We start from the raw sequence: 15156 nt of genomic DNA, 5'->3' as shown, positions 1-15156 counted from the left end.
TGCAGGATTTTTGTACAGTTATAGTATGCAACATGCCAACAATTCAATTACAGTAATGAAGTAAATACGTTTCACACAACAGATATAAGCACTGATATATCATGAGAGTATTCTTCTTTGTCCACGTCTTCTCCCTCCAGCTCTACCTCTACCTCTCATTCCTCCTCCTCTCACTAACAGCCCAGCTCTTCCTCTTGCTCTTCCTCTTGCTTCCATGTTGGCTTCCATTGTTGCTGTAAGAAAGTACTCACCTGTGGTCTTTTTATAGTGCTAACATCCTGATTGATGAGCCAACAATGATGCTACCAGGTGCTTGGTCAGGTGGAACGTGTTTCTTGATCATTGGTCCATGTGTGAGACATTTTGAATATCAGTGTTTTAAACCTGCTAACACGTGACTTCATGTCAGATTCCTGTGTCACGTGGAGAAACGTGTGCAGTGGTTTGCAAAAAGTGCCATGTTGATTTGCAAATTGTGTGAAAAGCTGAAAACGTGTTTAGAGTTTTGGAGATTTGAGCCGATGTTTTGCTCTTTGAGTGTCAGTTAAAACAATTGTGCTTCATGTATAGAGAGAGAGAGAGAGAGAGAGAGAGAGAGAGAGAGAGAGAGAGAGAGAGAGAGAGAGAGAGAGAGAGAGAGAGAGAGAGAGAGAGAGAGAGAGAGAGACTTAATTAATTTGTATTAATTAAAATATTAATTGTAATTATTATTATTAACAATTATTTCCGAGGCACACGTTTATATGATCATTATAGTTATACAAAAATAAGAGAACAGGTATGAAAATACTATATGACATAAAAAGAATAAAGTTTAAAAGGGGAGTGATTTGTAAAATATCCATAAAGAGAAAGAAAATCTGTTTACAGTTCTGTTTCATATGGGTGTTGAGAGATGTATCCATAGATCTCTTCATGTTGTGTTACGGTCTCAGGCACTTAGGATGTTGGACCCAATTGCAGACAGGGAGACAGAGGTAAAGTATTGTAAGATACTTTATTTTTCCATGACTGGAAAAAATGAACAAAAAGGTAACCACCAAAACTCTAGTCGAGATGACAAAAATACAAAGAACAAAAAATGAAGGCGCTCACGCAGTGAGGAATCAAAAACCTTTCATGAGTACCAGGAGCATAAACCTTACCATGACAATAGACAAGACGAACTGACACTGAACACTGGGAGACAGGGGAATTCAAACACAGGGTAACTAGACACAGGTGGGAACAATCAGGGGCGGGGCTGACACTGATGAGCACAGGAGACACACAAGGAGTGATAGGTGAAAACAATCAGGAAATTAGACACACCAGGGAAACTAACGACAGACATGAAAACACAGGGAAAAGAGACCAGACAATATACAGGGAGGAAAACATGACAAGGAGAACGGAAAAACACCCACACCTAGACATAGAAACGTGACATGACATAATAATCCTGACAGAACCCCCCCCTCAAGGGACGGATACTAGACGTCCCTAAACTAAAAATAAATAAATCCAAAACGTCCAGCAGGGTGGGTGGAGGGGGTCCGGAGGACGGGCCTTGACTGACAGCCCAGGGCACGGCAGAGGACCAGGAAGGGGTCTCGGGCGGACGGCCCGGGGGCAAGGCAGAGTTCGAGGAGAGGGTCTCGGGCGGACGGCCCGGGGGCAAGACAGAGTTCGAGGAGGGGTGAAGACCACAGCGGGCAAACTCAGGGGACCGGGCTCGAGGGCGAACACCGGACAGCTCCGGAGGCCGGGCAGGAGCCGGTGTCGGCAAGATCCCCCACGGAAGAGGACACAGGGCCAGCAGGACCCCCGGCAGGAGAGCAGTTGGCGGAACCTCCAACGGCACGGGACATGGGGTTGGCAGGACCCCCGGCAGAAGAGTAGTCTGCGGGACCTCCAACGGGACAAGACATGGAGTTGGCAGGACCCCCGGCAGAAGAGCAGTCTGCGGGACCTCCAACGGGACAAGACATGGAGTTGGCAGGACCCCCGGCAGAAGAGTAGTCTGCGGGACCTCCAACGGCTCAGGACATGGGGTTGGCAGGACCCCCGGCAGAAGAGTAGTCTGCGGGACCTCCAACGGGACAAGGCATGGAGTTGGCAGCACCCCCGGCAGAAGAGGAGTCTGCGGGACCCCCAACGGGACAGGACACAGGGTTGGCAGGACCCCCGGCAAAGAGAGTAGTCGGCGGGACCCCCAACGGGACAGGACACAGGGTTGGCAGGACCCCCGGCAGGAGAGTAGACAGCGGGACCTCCAATGGGACAGGACATAGGGTTGGCAGGACCCGCGGCAGGAGAGTAGTCGGTGGGGCCTCCAACGGCACAGGACATAGGTTTGGCAGGACCCTCGGCAGGAGAGTAGACGGCGGGACCACCAACGAGACAGGACAAAGGGTTGGCAGGACCCCCGGCAGAAGAGTAGACGGCGTGACCTCCAACGAGACAGGACAAAGGGTTGGCAGGACCCCCGGCAGGAGAGTAGTCGGCGGGGCCTCCAACGAGACAGGACAAGGAGCTGGCAGGACCCCCCGGCAGGAGAGTAGACGGCGGGACCTCCAACGGGACAGGACAAAGGGTTGGCAGGACCCCCAGCGGAACCTCCAACGGTACATGAGTAGGGACTTGAGTGGGAACTCGAGAGAGGGCTTGAGAGGTAACTCGAGAGGAGACTCGAGTGGGGACTTGAGAGGGGACTCGAGAGGGAACTTGAGAGGGGACTCGAGAGGGAACTTGAGAGTGGACTCGAGAGAAGACTTGAGAGTGGACTTGAGAGGGGACTTGAGAGGGAACTCGAGAGGAAACTTGAGAGTTGACTTGAGAGGTGACTTGAGCGGAATCTCGAGAGGGAACTTGATCGGAGACTCGAGAGGTGACTAGAGAGGGAACTCGAGAGGTGACTCGAGAGGGAACTCGAGAGGGAACTCGAGAGGGAACTCGAGAGGAGACTCGAGAGGAGACTCGAGAGGTGACGAGAGGGGACTTGAGAGGGAACTTGAGAGGGGACTCGAGAGGTGACTTGAGAAGAGACTTGAGAGATGACTCGAGAGGTGACTTGAGAAGAGACTTGAGAAGAGACTTGAGAGGCGACTCGAGAGGGGACTCGGGAGGTGACTCGAGAGGGAACTCGGGAGGTGACTTGAGAGGAGACTTGAGAGGGGACTCGAGAAGAGACCCGAGAGGGGACCTGAGAGGGGACTCGAGAAGAGACTTGACAGGGGACCTGAGAGGGGACTTGTGTCGGTCGGTACACCGACAGGACACGGGGAGCTGGCGTCGGCTGGAGAGCCAACAGGAGACGAGGAGCTGGAGTTGGGACAATAGCTACTGGGGCCGGTACTGAAGCCGGAACCATGGCTGCTGGGGCCGGTACTGAAGCCGGAACCATGGCTGCTGGGGCCGGAACTGGGGCCGGAACCATGGCTGCTGGGGCCAGAACTGGGGCTGGACCCATGGCTGCAGGGGCCTGTACTGGAGCCGGAACCATGGTTGTTGGGCGCGGAAGCCTGGACCCTGGCTGTGTAAGCCAGGTAATGGAGTATGGAGGCATGGCTGCTGGGGCCTGTACTGGGGCAGGAGCCATGGCTCTTGGGGCTCGGGCTGCTAGCTTGGCTTTGCGACTCCTTCTCTTAGCAGCCGCCTGAAGGCTCCGTGGACCTCCATAAGCCAGACCAGACCCCAAGAAAGGGTCAGAACATGAAGACTGGCACTCAGGGCTGCGTGAGAAAACCTTAAGCCACTCGGGCAACAAGCTCCAGAGCCAGGGCTTGCGAGCAACCTCCTGACGTGCCTCCTTCAACGCAGCCTCTCTACCCCGTCTAGATGAGGCGCCTTTCCACGTATAAAAAATGTACTCCAGAGAGTATCCAAGACGTTCCGCCTGTAGCATCAAAAGGGCTGAGTCTGCTGGGTCCATAATGGTCAGTTCGTTCTGTTACGGTCTCAGGTACTTAGGATGTTGGACCCAATTGCAGACAGGGAGACAGAGGTAAAGTATTGTAAGATACTTTATTTTTCCATGACTGGCAAAAATTAACAAAAAGGTAACCACCAAAACTCTAGTCGAGATGACAAAAAAACAGAGAACAAAAAATTAAGGCGCTCACGCAGTGAGGAATCAAAAACCTTTCATGAGTACCAGGAGCATAGACCTTACCATGACAATAGACAAGACGAACTGACACTGAACACTGGGAGACAGGGGAATTTAAACACAGGGTAACTAGACACAGGTGGGAACAATCAGGGGCGGGGCTGACACTGATGAGCACAGGAGACACACAAGTGCGGCTTTCACACCAGCGCTTTTCCCTGTCTAGCTCCGAGCTAGAGCTTTTCTGGTTCAGCTCCGGTTTCCCTTTTCTGCTCCCGCTCTGTTCACACCGCCCAGCACCCGACTGGTGCTGCCGCTGCTGCGTCATGACGTCACCGTTTACATCGCTTATTTGCTCCCCAACAGCGTTACGGCGCTCACAACAACAACAACGGGGAACTGCGTCGGGTCGATGATCATGTTGGCTTTTAATCACACGAAGCCAGAATAAATTGAATAACGACTTCTCCAACCTTATACTTTGCTCCAGAGTGCCGTGGTTCATTGTTTATTAATGTGTTTCTGCAGCATTTACCTACCGCTGCAGTGTTGGCTGCTCTTCCACGGGAGTTTATTCTCCTCCGTTAGCTCCCGGTTAGCTCACACTGCAGCGGCCGCTCTAAAGTATTCACTGTCCGACTCACACAAGCAGCTGATACATATCCCCAGTTCCCCTTAGCCTAAGTGAATGTGTGTCAGTCTGAATTGACGCTGTTTGGTATCACAACGCTGTTATGAAAGTTTCTCTGGTATAAAATGGGTGATGTTAGCATAGCAACCGAAGCTAAACTGACTACTTGCTATTGCTATCCTATTGTGGCATAAATCGTTTTCTACAGGCACATTTTACCGGCGTATTTTTATTATGATTCTACTTGTGATAGTCGGACACGACAACCTGTGCAGCCCATGTATTGATTCCATCCGATAGCTGCTATAATACAAAACAACACGTTTGCCTCTCTCCACAATGATCAATAACAGTGAACGGATGGTCAAAGTAAGGTACAAATAAACAGAATCACACGAAGCCTGGTTAGTGTTGCCTGACTTTATAAAGTGTGTTTATAAGCACTACTGCTTGTAGGCAGGCATGACAGTCGACCCATGTTCAGGGGAGGTGGGTTTAGTTTCCTGCACGCCTCGACGTAAGAGAGACGTAAGCAACGCCACCTCTTAGCTCCGAAGCTCTTGCCTCTAGACCGACCATTTTTGGGAGCTGGAAGTGAACCGGATTCTGGAGCTAAGAGCCGGAGCCGCTGCGGTGTGAACAGGAAAAACCGGCGCTTTTCAGGCTCCAGCTCTGAGCTGGAGCTGAAAAAGCGCTGGTGTGCAGTGGCGTTTTCTCCCGGAGGCCAAGGGAAGCCAGGCTTCCCCTGTTTTTTCGGATTGTAGTTATAATTTAAATAAATAAATAAAAACACTTTGTTTTGTTTCGATAATTCTCCTTTGCTGTGTGTTGCTGCCGGCCCGGCTCTCCCCCATTCTCATTGAGTATTTTACAAAGAGTGAAACAAACAGCGCCCCTCTAGATGTTATGGTGAAACAGTAGATTGCACTCACTGTTGCGAGAGGAGGCCAGCCGAATCTAGCTTCCCTTGGTGAAAAAAAATGGAGGGATTGACCAATCAGATGAGGCCCACGTGATGCCCCTGCCAACCTGTGATTGGTCAGGGCCATGCCAAGGGAAGCTAGCCGCCTCTTGTTTCCCTTCAGAGGCGGCTGGCGGCTGGCGATTTGATTGGACACTGCCATCCAATCAAATCACATCAACATCAGTTTTAATACTGTAACTGTCATCACCGCCGTTAGAAATTATCAAGCAAATGAAGCATTATGGAGGGTGGAGATTTGGCGTACTTAATCAAACATAACTTTACTAAACTTCCGCTACAGCAGCAACTACAAATTAAATCAGATGACAGGCAAATGCCCGCACTCGAGCTGTGTGTACGCAGAGGAAAAAGGGAGAGAATCGGACGTTCAATGAGGACAATTATGTCCGCACGGAGTGGCTAACTGGAAGCGCTAAACTTCAGCGTCTAATTTGCTGGCCATGTCTTCTTTTTGACAAGGATTCGTGCTCCCTGAACAATCCTTGGGCAACTTCAGGATTCATCGACCTTGCTAACCTGTCAGGGGCAATTGAGAGGCACGGTAAATCCAAAAATCACATAGATTGTGTGATTGTCTGCATACATTAATAAGTAAAATGCTTAAATTAATAAGGAGAGAGTTTCAGCTGGAGAGTGCGTGCGGACCTGTCGGTTAGATAACAGGCGTGTGCAAGTCCTGCATCTGTGTGATACAAATGTGTGTAAAATGATACCGGGCGCTGTAATCACTCATCTGGTTACGTTATTGACCACCCCCCGACCCAAAAAATGGGCTTCCCCTACATTTTTCCCCACGCCACGCTACTGCTGGTGTGAAAGGGGAAAAAGTAGTGATAGGTGAAAACAATCAGGAAATTAGACACACCAGGGAAACTAACGACATACATGAAAACACAGGGAAAAGAGACCAGACAATATACAGGGAGGAAAACATGACAAGGAGAACGGAAAAACACCCACACCTAGACATAGAAACGTGACATGACATAATAATCCTGACATGTTGCTCTCAAAGTGCACCAGATTGATGCGTTTAACTTCAATATTTAAAAAAAAACCCTCCTGTTAGGTCCACTCCCCACTTCTAAAAATAGCACTTTACCCCTGCTTACACCTATATGCCGTGAGCTGATTATCGAGCCTTCATTGTAACGGTCGCGGGTACACCGTGTATTTGTGTGGGGATTGTTGCAGTAGAAAATTCCACTGTAGCGCCCGGTACATTAATGGGAAACCCTAAATGTTTGAGCACCCTCTATGAAACGTCAAGCTACCCCACAGTACCCCCAAAAGTGAGCCTGTAACCCCGTTTTGAAGAAATGTGCAGTGCAAAACAGGCTCATTGTAGCCACTAATGCTGTGATAACACACACTTTTTTGCCAAATATCAGTATTTTCTTTCTTTCTTTTCATTTGTTTGCACAGATTGCAAAGTGGCAAAGTATTATAACTTATTGTTCCAGCAAAGGGATTGCACAATTGTATTATGTATTTATTTTTTGACCACACAGACTTATGGAGCATTGCTTTATTATCACTGTTCTAGCAAAGGAATGCACACGTTCATATTGATGTATTTTGATAAATGTTAACTTGGCCCATTACGTGACTATTTGTGTTGGGGGGGCCCGACTTTTTTTTTTTCTCCAAAGGGGGGGCCTGACAGAAAAAGTTTGAGAACCACTGAGCTAAAGCCAGGTGATCTGGCTGACTTTCTCTCTCAAAATAAATAAATTAGTCAATCTAAGATCAGACAAAGGCAAAAGTTATTCTTAAAACTACGTTTATACTGGCATCAGGTCCCTTAGAGTTTTTTATCCCTTAGATTTTTAAATGATCAGGTTCGTCTTGAATAAAGATACAAAGGATGGAAGATTTCTGACATTAATATTGGGAATTGTTCACTCTTGTGGACACCTTGAGGAGGCAATGTAATGATTAAACAATTGTAGATTCTGAGGGAGGGAGAAAATGAATTGCAAATAAGGAGAATGACATCATCTGCATAAAACTACCAACAGTAAGTTACCCTGTGCTCTATATTGCAACAGCCTCTTGTGTTTATCAAAATAACTTTGAAACGACTACAGAATTAAATTGCTAGGCTTTTAACCAGAACCTGGACGTACTTCACATCACACCTGTTTAAGCTGTTTGTGCCTTAGCTCCCTGTTTGTTTTTAATTATTTTAATATCTTATTGATTACTTTAAAGAATCTCCGTGATCTGGCCAAAGAAAAAAGCACATAAAGAAGTGGTGAAAGCTCCACTGTTTGCACTCTTGTGCCACAGTGTAAGTGAAGAACTTCATTTTTGCGGACATATGCCAAAGAGGAAGTGTTTAATAACTCAATCTAACTCATAAGCCGCATCGGTCATTATTGCATTCAATCTTTAAAAGTCATAAACAAAATGATTCACATGTTCATTTGGAATGTTTAAGATTTTTATTATTTGCTTTCAACCTAATTCTTCTAATAGTTTTACAAAAAGCCTTCCGTTCCGGCGAAAACTTCCAATGGCTCTTATTCATTAGCCAGACAATGGCATTGGGATGAAGAGTGTATGGCTGCTGAGATTGGATTTTCTGTTGAAAGTCATTCATGAGAATTCATTTCTTCTTTTCAGCAACTTTAGCAGCCTTGGTGACTTTTCCACTAGCATCTTTTTTCTCAACCTTTTTAATGACACCGACAGCCACTGTCTGCCTCATGTCACGCACAGCAAAGCGACCTGAGATCAAGAGATATAAAGAAAAAACTTAAACAGAGGAGTCAAGAGGCAATAGAAGATCATTTTGTGCTCATTTCATGTCATGACAGAACCTAAATGAAAAGATCTGGCATAATAAATTAGATGTTTTACACAAGAAGCATTTTTTGCATATGCAAATCCATTGATTTTAATCTAGACGTGCAGAGTGCTTGACGGCTTTGCCCTCAGATATGGATTATTGGGCATCAAAAACTTTCTGCCAACAAATAAATGCCTCAACAAGATTCTGTGTTGTGTAGAGGCAGAGTAAAGAAAACCCTACTCACCCAGTGGAGCATAGTCGGTGAAGGCCTCTACCACCAAGGGCTTCTGAGGAGTCATTATGACAATGGCAGCGTCTCCTGACTTGACAAACTTGGGGTTGTCCTCAATCTTCTTGCCAGAACGACGGTCGACCTTCTCGGTGAGCTCGCTGAACTTGCAGGCAATGTGAGCTGTGTGGCAATCCAGCACGGGGGCGTAACCTGCACTGATCTGTCCGGGATGGTTCAGGATGATGACCTGAAATAATAATGTTTAAGTGCATTTAGAAATGATGAGGAGAGATCTCACTTTGAGCCTGAGATGATTGCACTTCCTGATAATGGGCAGCAATCATGCATCTCTTTCATCTCAAGTCACTATGACTATTTGAAAAATATCTTGCTACATTAATCAATATATTTAGGGGTTTAAGGCAGGGGTTCCCAAAGTGGGGAATCAAAATTGCAAATAAAAAAAAAAAAAATGTTATCAATTTTTTTAATCAATTTTTTTATTATTATTAATAATAACATGTGCATATACATTTTTCAGGGCCGGACTAGCCATCTGTATAATTTCCCTGCAGCGAGGCTTCCCCCTTTTTCATACCAAGGACCAATAAAAAAACACTTCACAAATATCCCAAAACAATAGGTCTGCTTACCAGTACAACAGTAGGCTACATTACAGCCTAATAATGACAGCTAACCACTACATCTCTATATCGCCTCGTTCACACAATAAATCAACAATACAAATACAACTACAGATCATAAGCATTTTGTTCAAATGCGATTTAAAATGCTCTCAGGTTTTACACCTCTTATGAAATGTAGACTACATTTATTACGGAGTTTATGTCCGAGCCAACAGACTCACAGATATTTGGCTACAGAGAGAAATGCAAAATACACCGCATGTAGTACGACACAAACCACCGCTGTGGATTTTCTAAACAAAATACAGAAAAACTATGGTCGCAGGCCCAAGTTTAACTCTCTGAGCCCCCCCCCGCCCCCGTTGACAGGGGTCGCCAGTCTCTCTCTGGCACCGTTATTTTGGGGGTCGCGGGCTGAAAGGTTTGGGAACCCGTGGTTTAAGGGATAGGTAAAAGTAGATACCTGACATTTTGACCAATAAATGGAAGATATGTGGTGAAGGGTTAGGGTGTTGGGGTAGCGTCTCAAAATAAAAAAATGTTGCACTGTTGAATGGACTTTAAAATGTAGATTTTGAAAATAAAACTAATAACCAAGGAAGTATAATTCATTTCAACCTTTGCAGGGTGGCGTGGCTGAGTCCTGCACTTTTTGTGATCTGTACATTCAGTCCTTTTCAGTTTAATAGAAAATACAGTTTCACTTAACGAGTCATTAAGAAGGAAAGAGGGAAAGGACGGTTAATATTTCTTTATATCCCTTTTATTTAATTTCTTCAGACTCACCTGGGCAGTGAAGTTCTCAGCTCCCTTGGGTGGATCGTTCTTGCTGTCGCCAGCCACGAATCCACGGCGGATCTCTTTAATGGACACGTTCTTGACGTTAAACCCGACGTTGTCACCGGGCATAGCCTCAGTCAGAGACTCGTGGTGCATCTCAACAGACTTCACCTCAGTGGTGAGCATAACAGGAGCAAAGGTGACGATCAAACCAGGCTTCAGGATACCGGTCTCAACCCGGCCCACGGGCACAGTTCCAATACCTGGGAGAGCAGACATTTTTTTAATATGCTCCTCTGTTCAATTCAAAGAGAAAATAGTCTTAAAGGATTACTTTGCCAATTTTTTACCCGTTTTTTTGTATAGTTGCAATGCAGGCAATATATGCAAATGAACAGTGTTTGGCTTTCCTCCATGTTACTGTCGTCAGGGAGCTCTGGGCAGGGAGAGGTAAGCCAATCATATTTCCTTCCCCATTGCAACCATACAAAGTAATCCATTAATTAGGAGAAGATTAATTGAAGTGTCAACTGTAATTGGAGTCTTTTGGGGCTGAGCTGCGGGAACTTAAGATTGCGGTCCATACCATGGAAGATGTACAAGTAATAAAAGTAGGTAAGATATCTGTGATAGTCCAAAGTTACCGCCAATTTTGTAGACGTCCTGCAGGGGCAGACGGAGGGGCTTGCCGGTGGGGCGGGACGGGGGCAGGATGGCATCGAGAGCCTCCAGCAGAGTGGTTCCACTGCCATTAGCCTCCTTACGCTCAACCTTCCATCCCTTGAACCATGTCATCTGAGGACAGATTCAAAATAAATATTTAGTTCCAAGTCTAATCCACCCTGTACACAAGTCAGGCACCTTAAAGTAACATTTCTCACCTTTTCACTGGCTTCCAGCATGTTGTCTCCGTGGCATCCAGAGATGGGGACAAAGGCCACGGTGGCGGGGTTGAAGCCGATCTTCTTGATGTAAGTGCTCACTTCCTTGGCGATTTCTTCATAACGGGCCTGGCTGTAAGGGGGCTCAGTGGAGTCCATCTTGTTGACTCCAATGATGAGCTGCTTCACACCAAGGGTGTAGGCCAGCAGGGCGTGCTCACGGGTCTGGCCGTTCTTGGAGATACCGGCCTCAAACTCACCAACACCGGCAGCAACGATCAGCACAGCGCAGTCAGCCTGAATATGGAGAAATGTTTTTTATTTTTGACATATTTGCACGCTATGTTAAAGCCAAATAGATGGTTTTGTGTGTATTTTCAAAATCATAAGAACATGGCCATAACCCGTTGTGTCTTTTCGGCCGTGCCGATGCGAGGCGACACAACAGTCGGGTCTCCGTCTGTGTCAGTTCTTTGGTGTCAGCTTGGTGTGTCCCTACCTTAAAGGCCCGGACACATCAAGCTGACACCAAAGCACTGACACAGACGGACCCCCATGTGTCGCACTGGAACACACCGCAAAGACTTCAGCCGACGGCCAAGAAGCACGTACGAACTGCGCATGCGTGAGTGGCAATAACTCTCCTTACCAGCAGGCGGCGGTAGTGTGTATTCGTCATTCAAAAGAGGCAACAACCGGAAGACAGACTGCGTGATAACCGAGAGAAGAAGAACAGACTGCGTGATATAAACAAACAACGAATAGTGTGTGCGTTCCATTTTCACTCTACAACGAGAAGCTCATGGGGCTTTCCCGAACCTGTGTCGAGAGCTGGAGTTAAATGAAATCTCAGATTTGCCTTCTTAATCATTTGTTTGGGTCCCTCACTTCCGTTTCGCTTCTCATGCACTGATTCGCTAGCTGAACAGCCAATCAGAGTGATTTATTTTGCTGACAGCCTTTGGCCGACTGCCCACCGATTCGACATGTTGAATCGGTGGGTTTTCAGTCGAAAAGGTGTCGGCACGGCTGAAAAGACACAACGGTGCGGGATACACCAATCTGAGTAGGGCATATCGACGCTCGTCGTCGGCCTGACGCCCATCGACGGCCAAAATCGGCTTGGTGTGTCCGGGCCTTTAGCCGACAACCTCCCAATTCAACATGTCGAATCGGCGGCGGAAGGTGTCGGCACGGCCGAAAAGACACAACGGTGCAGTACACACCAAGACACACCAATCTGAGTATGGCGACACGATGCTCATCGACGGCCCGACATCTATCGACGCCGAAAATCGGCTTGGTGTGTAAGGACCTTAAAGGCTATTTACCCACTTGTTATATGCAACCGCCTTTTTAAGCCACATATTCACAAGCCGGGTGTTCATTGACGCAATTTATGTACCAGAACAAATCAACAAGTCTCTTAGGCTCATTTGAATCATAAACCTTATTTTAGGCATTTACATTTTTTTTCGTTTCAGACGAGGGCATCAGAATTGCTATTATGCTAGCTTATTTTCTCATTCCTACATCACGCTATGGGGTAAAACTAGCATTTTCTTTTTATTATTTTGTATGCACTAGCAAGCTGAACATCTGGGATCTGGGAACTTCAATTTAACTTTTTTATAAAACGGGATTTTAGGGACTACTACAACTCCAAAATACTGGTTGTTGCAATATTGGCAATATACCCTGAACCTGATAAGAGGTTCTGCTAGAAAGATTACATCCTGAAAGTAAAAGTAAAGAAAGAGCATGTTAAAGGGTGTGTCTTCACCTGAGAGGTACCAGTGATCATGTTCTTGATGAAATCCCTGTGTCCAGGGGCATCAATGATGGTCACGTAGTACTTGGCAGTCTCAAACTTCCACAGAGCGATGTCGATGGTGATACCACGCTCACGCTCTGCCTTCAGTTTGTCCAACACCCAGGCGTACTTGAAGGAGCCCTTGCCCATCTATTGTGGTTAAAACAACACAGAAAGAGTAGGAAATCGGAAAAACAAAATGAGTGGTGAATCAGGAATGGAGTTTAACAAAAAATGAAACAATAAACAGAAACATATGCAAATCCAATTTTTGGAAACATCATTTTATCTTTAAAAATGTTTTTATAATTTGAAAACGTTACAGTTTTGACGTCATGTTAAAGATTTCCACTGAAATTAGCGTGCTAACTAACTAGCCTCAGCCCATCGTGTCTTGTAATCTAGTCAGGGCCGTTTGATTGATTGATTGATTGATTGATTGATTGAAAAGTTTATTAACAGCTTGTATATTGGGTACAGTACAGTACAGCTCAAAACATACAATTGTTAAGGGGATGCAGACCAGAGAAAGACTTTCGTCTTGTTTACATCAGGGTCCCCCATTTCCAATTCATCATGTCATTTAAGACATATAAGACATATTTGACATACAGATGGCTTATTTACAATTTACATACAGGTGGTTTTTTACATACAGATTGCTTATTTACAATTTTCATTTTAGATTTTGTTCTAATACATCCTAACCGGACATTTAAGACATACCAAGTCTACAGATATACAGTTAGTAACAGAATCTAAAATGCGAGTATATACATAGATGGGGGGGGGGGGGGAAGCTGTCCATTGAACGACAGGTTGAGATTTGTACCATTACCGGGGCCAGTTTTGCAATGCTCTCCCCCGAAGGTGCTCTTTAAGAGAGGTTTTGAAGGTAAGTATAGTTTTACTTTCCTTTACAGTTGTGGGAAGAGCGTTCCACCTTGATGTGGCATAATTGCGAAACGTTTATTCCCCCTTTTTTGTGCCAAATCTGAGTTTCACATGATTTGTGGAGCTCCCTCTGGTGTTATGATCATGGTATTCCTTGACCTTTGGGAAGAATTTTGACATGTACATGTCCCTCCCTACAGGCCGATCACGCAGACTGCGTGGGGCCTCATCTCGCGGGGGGGGGGGGGCCTCATCTCGCGGGGGGGGGCCTCATCTTGCGGAGGGAGCCTCAACTGAGCCTCAACTGAGCCTCAACTGAGCCTCAACTGAGCCGCAAATGCGGCGCACCTATGCGCTTATGCGGCGCAATTAGTGTGGCCCGTCGACGCTCGCGAAACAGAGGGCCTCATCATCTAACTTTGCGTGGGGCCTCAAGTTGGCCAGGGACGGCCCTGGCTCTAGTTGCCACAATTCGGATGGACAAAGGTGCGGAACTTTTACTGTGGATATAGTCCAATAAACCCATTTACTAACTCCACACGCAGGTGGAGTACGCGTATAAACAGAAAGGAGGCCAACGCCTCGCAGTGTTCATTTGGCCAGTTCTAAGATATTTAGCAGGGAAATGTGCATATTCTTCAGGTGACCGTTAATATCAAGCTTTTTGACAGATGACTGTAAATTTGATTGGATGCAGAAGTATCAGTAAGGTGAAATGCTGCCCCCTATTTCTAAGAGCATCTGTCTCTGAACTACATATTGCACCTTCAACACGAGTATTGAGGGAAGACTTGTTAAAGTTTGTACACGTATTTCAACAGTAGATGGCAGTTGTAACAAGGCAAAATTAGGAAGCAGTTACATTCACCACACCTGTTTTTCCACACCTGACACATGTCAGTTTGGGCCTAAAATGTATCAAGTTTAAGGCCTCTGGTGTCTCCTAAAACCAACCTCAGCGGCTTCCTTCTCGAACTTCTCGATGGTTCTCTTGTCGATTCCTCCGCATTTGTAGATCAGATGACCGGTGGTGGTGGACTTGCCGGAGTCGACGTGGCCAATGACCACGATGTTGATGTGGAACTTTTCCTTTCCCATTGTTGATGTTCTGGCTCTAAACAACATGACGGGCAGTTATATTGACTTTTAAATTCAATATTTCAGTTTCACATTCATCTGGTAAATAAAGTAGGATCAGTGGGACCACCATTGAGGTCCGTACCACTCAAACAGGTTATTCAAAATCAGTTAGCTGTTAGCTAGCAGGACTCTCTTGCAAAATAGAGTTTTAATCTCAATGAGAATTTCCTAGTTATATAAAATCAAAGAATAGTAAAATAAGTAAAGTAATACAAAAAAAACGTTTTTAAAAAACCGAGTAGCCCTCCTTATTTTACCAAATATTT

At 46.0% G+C, this 15156-nt stretch overlaps 1 protein-coding gene across 1 annotated transcript; it reads right to left on the bottom strand.

The window, feature by feature from the left end:
• Positions 1–8317: 8317 nt before the first annotated feature.
• On the bottom strand, positions 8318–14881 carry LOC117536670 (elongation factor 1-alpha-like). Its single transcript, XM_034201629.1, has 7 exons — positions 14705–14881; positions 12827–13006; positions 11044–11340; positions 10807–10957; positions 10169–10425; positions 8748–8982; positions 8318–8439 (listed from the first exon to the last, which is right to left on the bottom strand). The coding sequence occupies exons 1-7, from the start codon at positions 14873–14875 to the stop codon at positions 8318–8320; spliced, it is 1413 nt and encodes a 470-aa protein (XP_034057520.1). The 5' UTR covers positions 14876–14881.
• Positions 14882–15156: the final 275 nt, after the last annotated feature.

This window comes from Gymnodraco acuticeps, unplaced genomic scaffold (genome assembly GCF_902827175.1).
Source record: "Gymnodraco acuticeps unplaced genomic scaffold, fGymAcu1.1, whole genome shotgun sequence".
NCBI lineage: Eukaryota > Metazoa > Chordata > Actinopteri > Perciformes > Bathydraconidae > Gymnodraco > Gymnodraco acuticeps.
The sequence above is the reverse complement of the archived record's forward strand: the minus strand, read 5'-3'. Positions and strand labels throughout refer to the sequence as shown.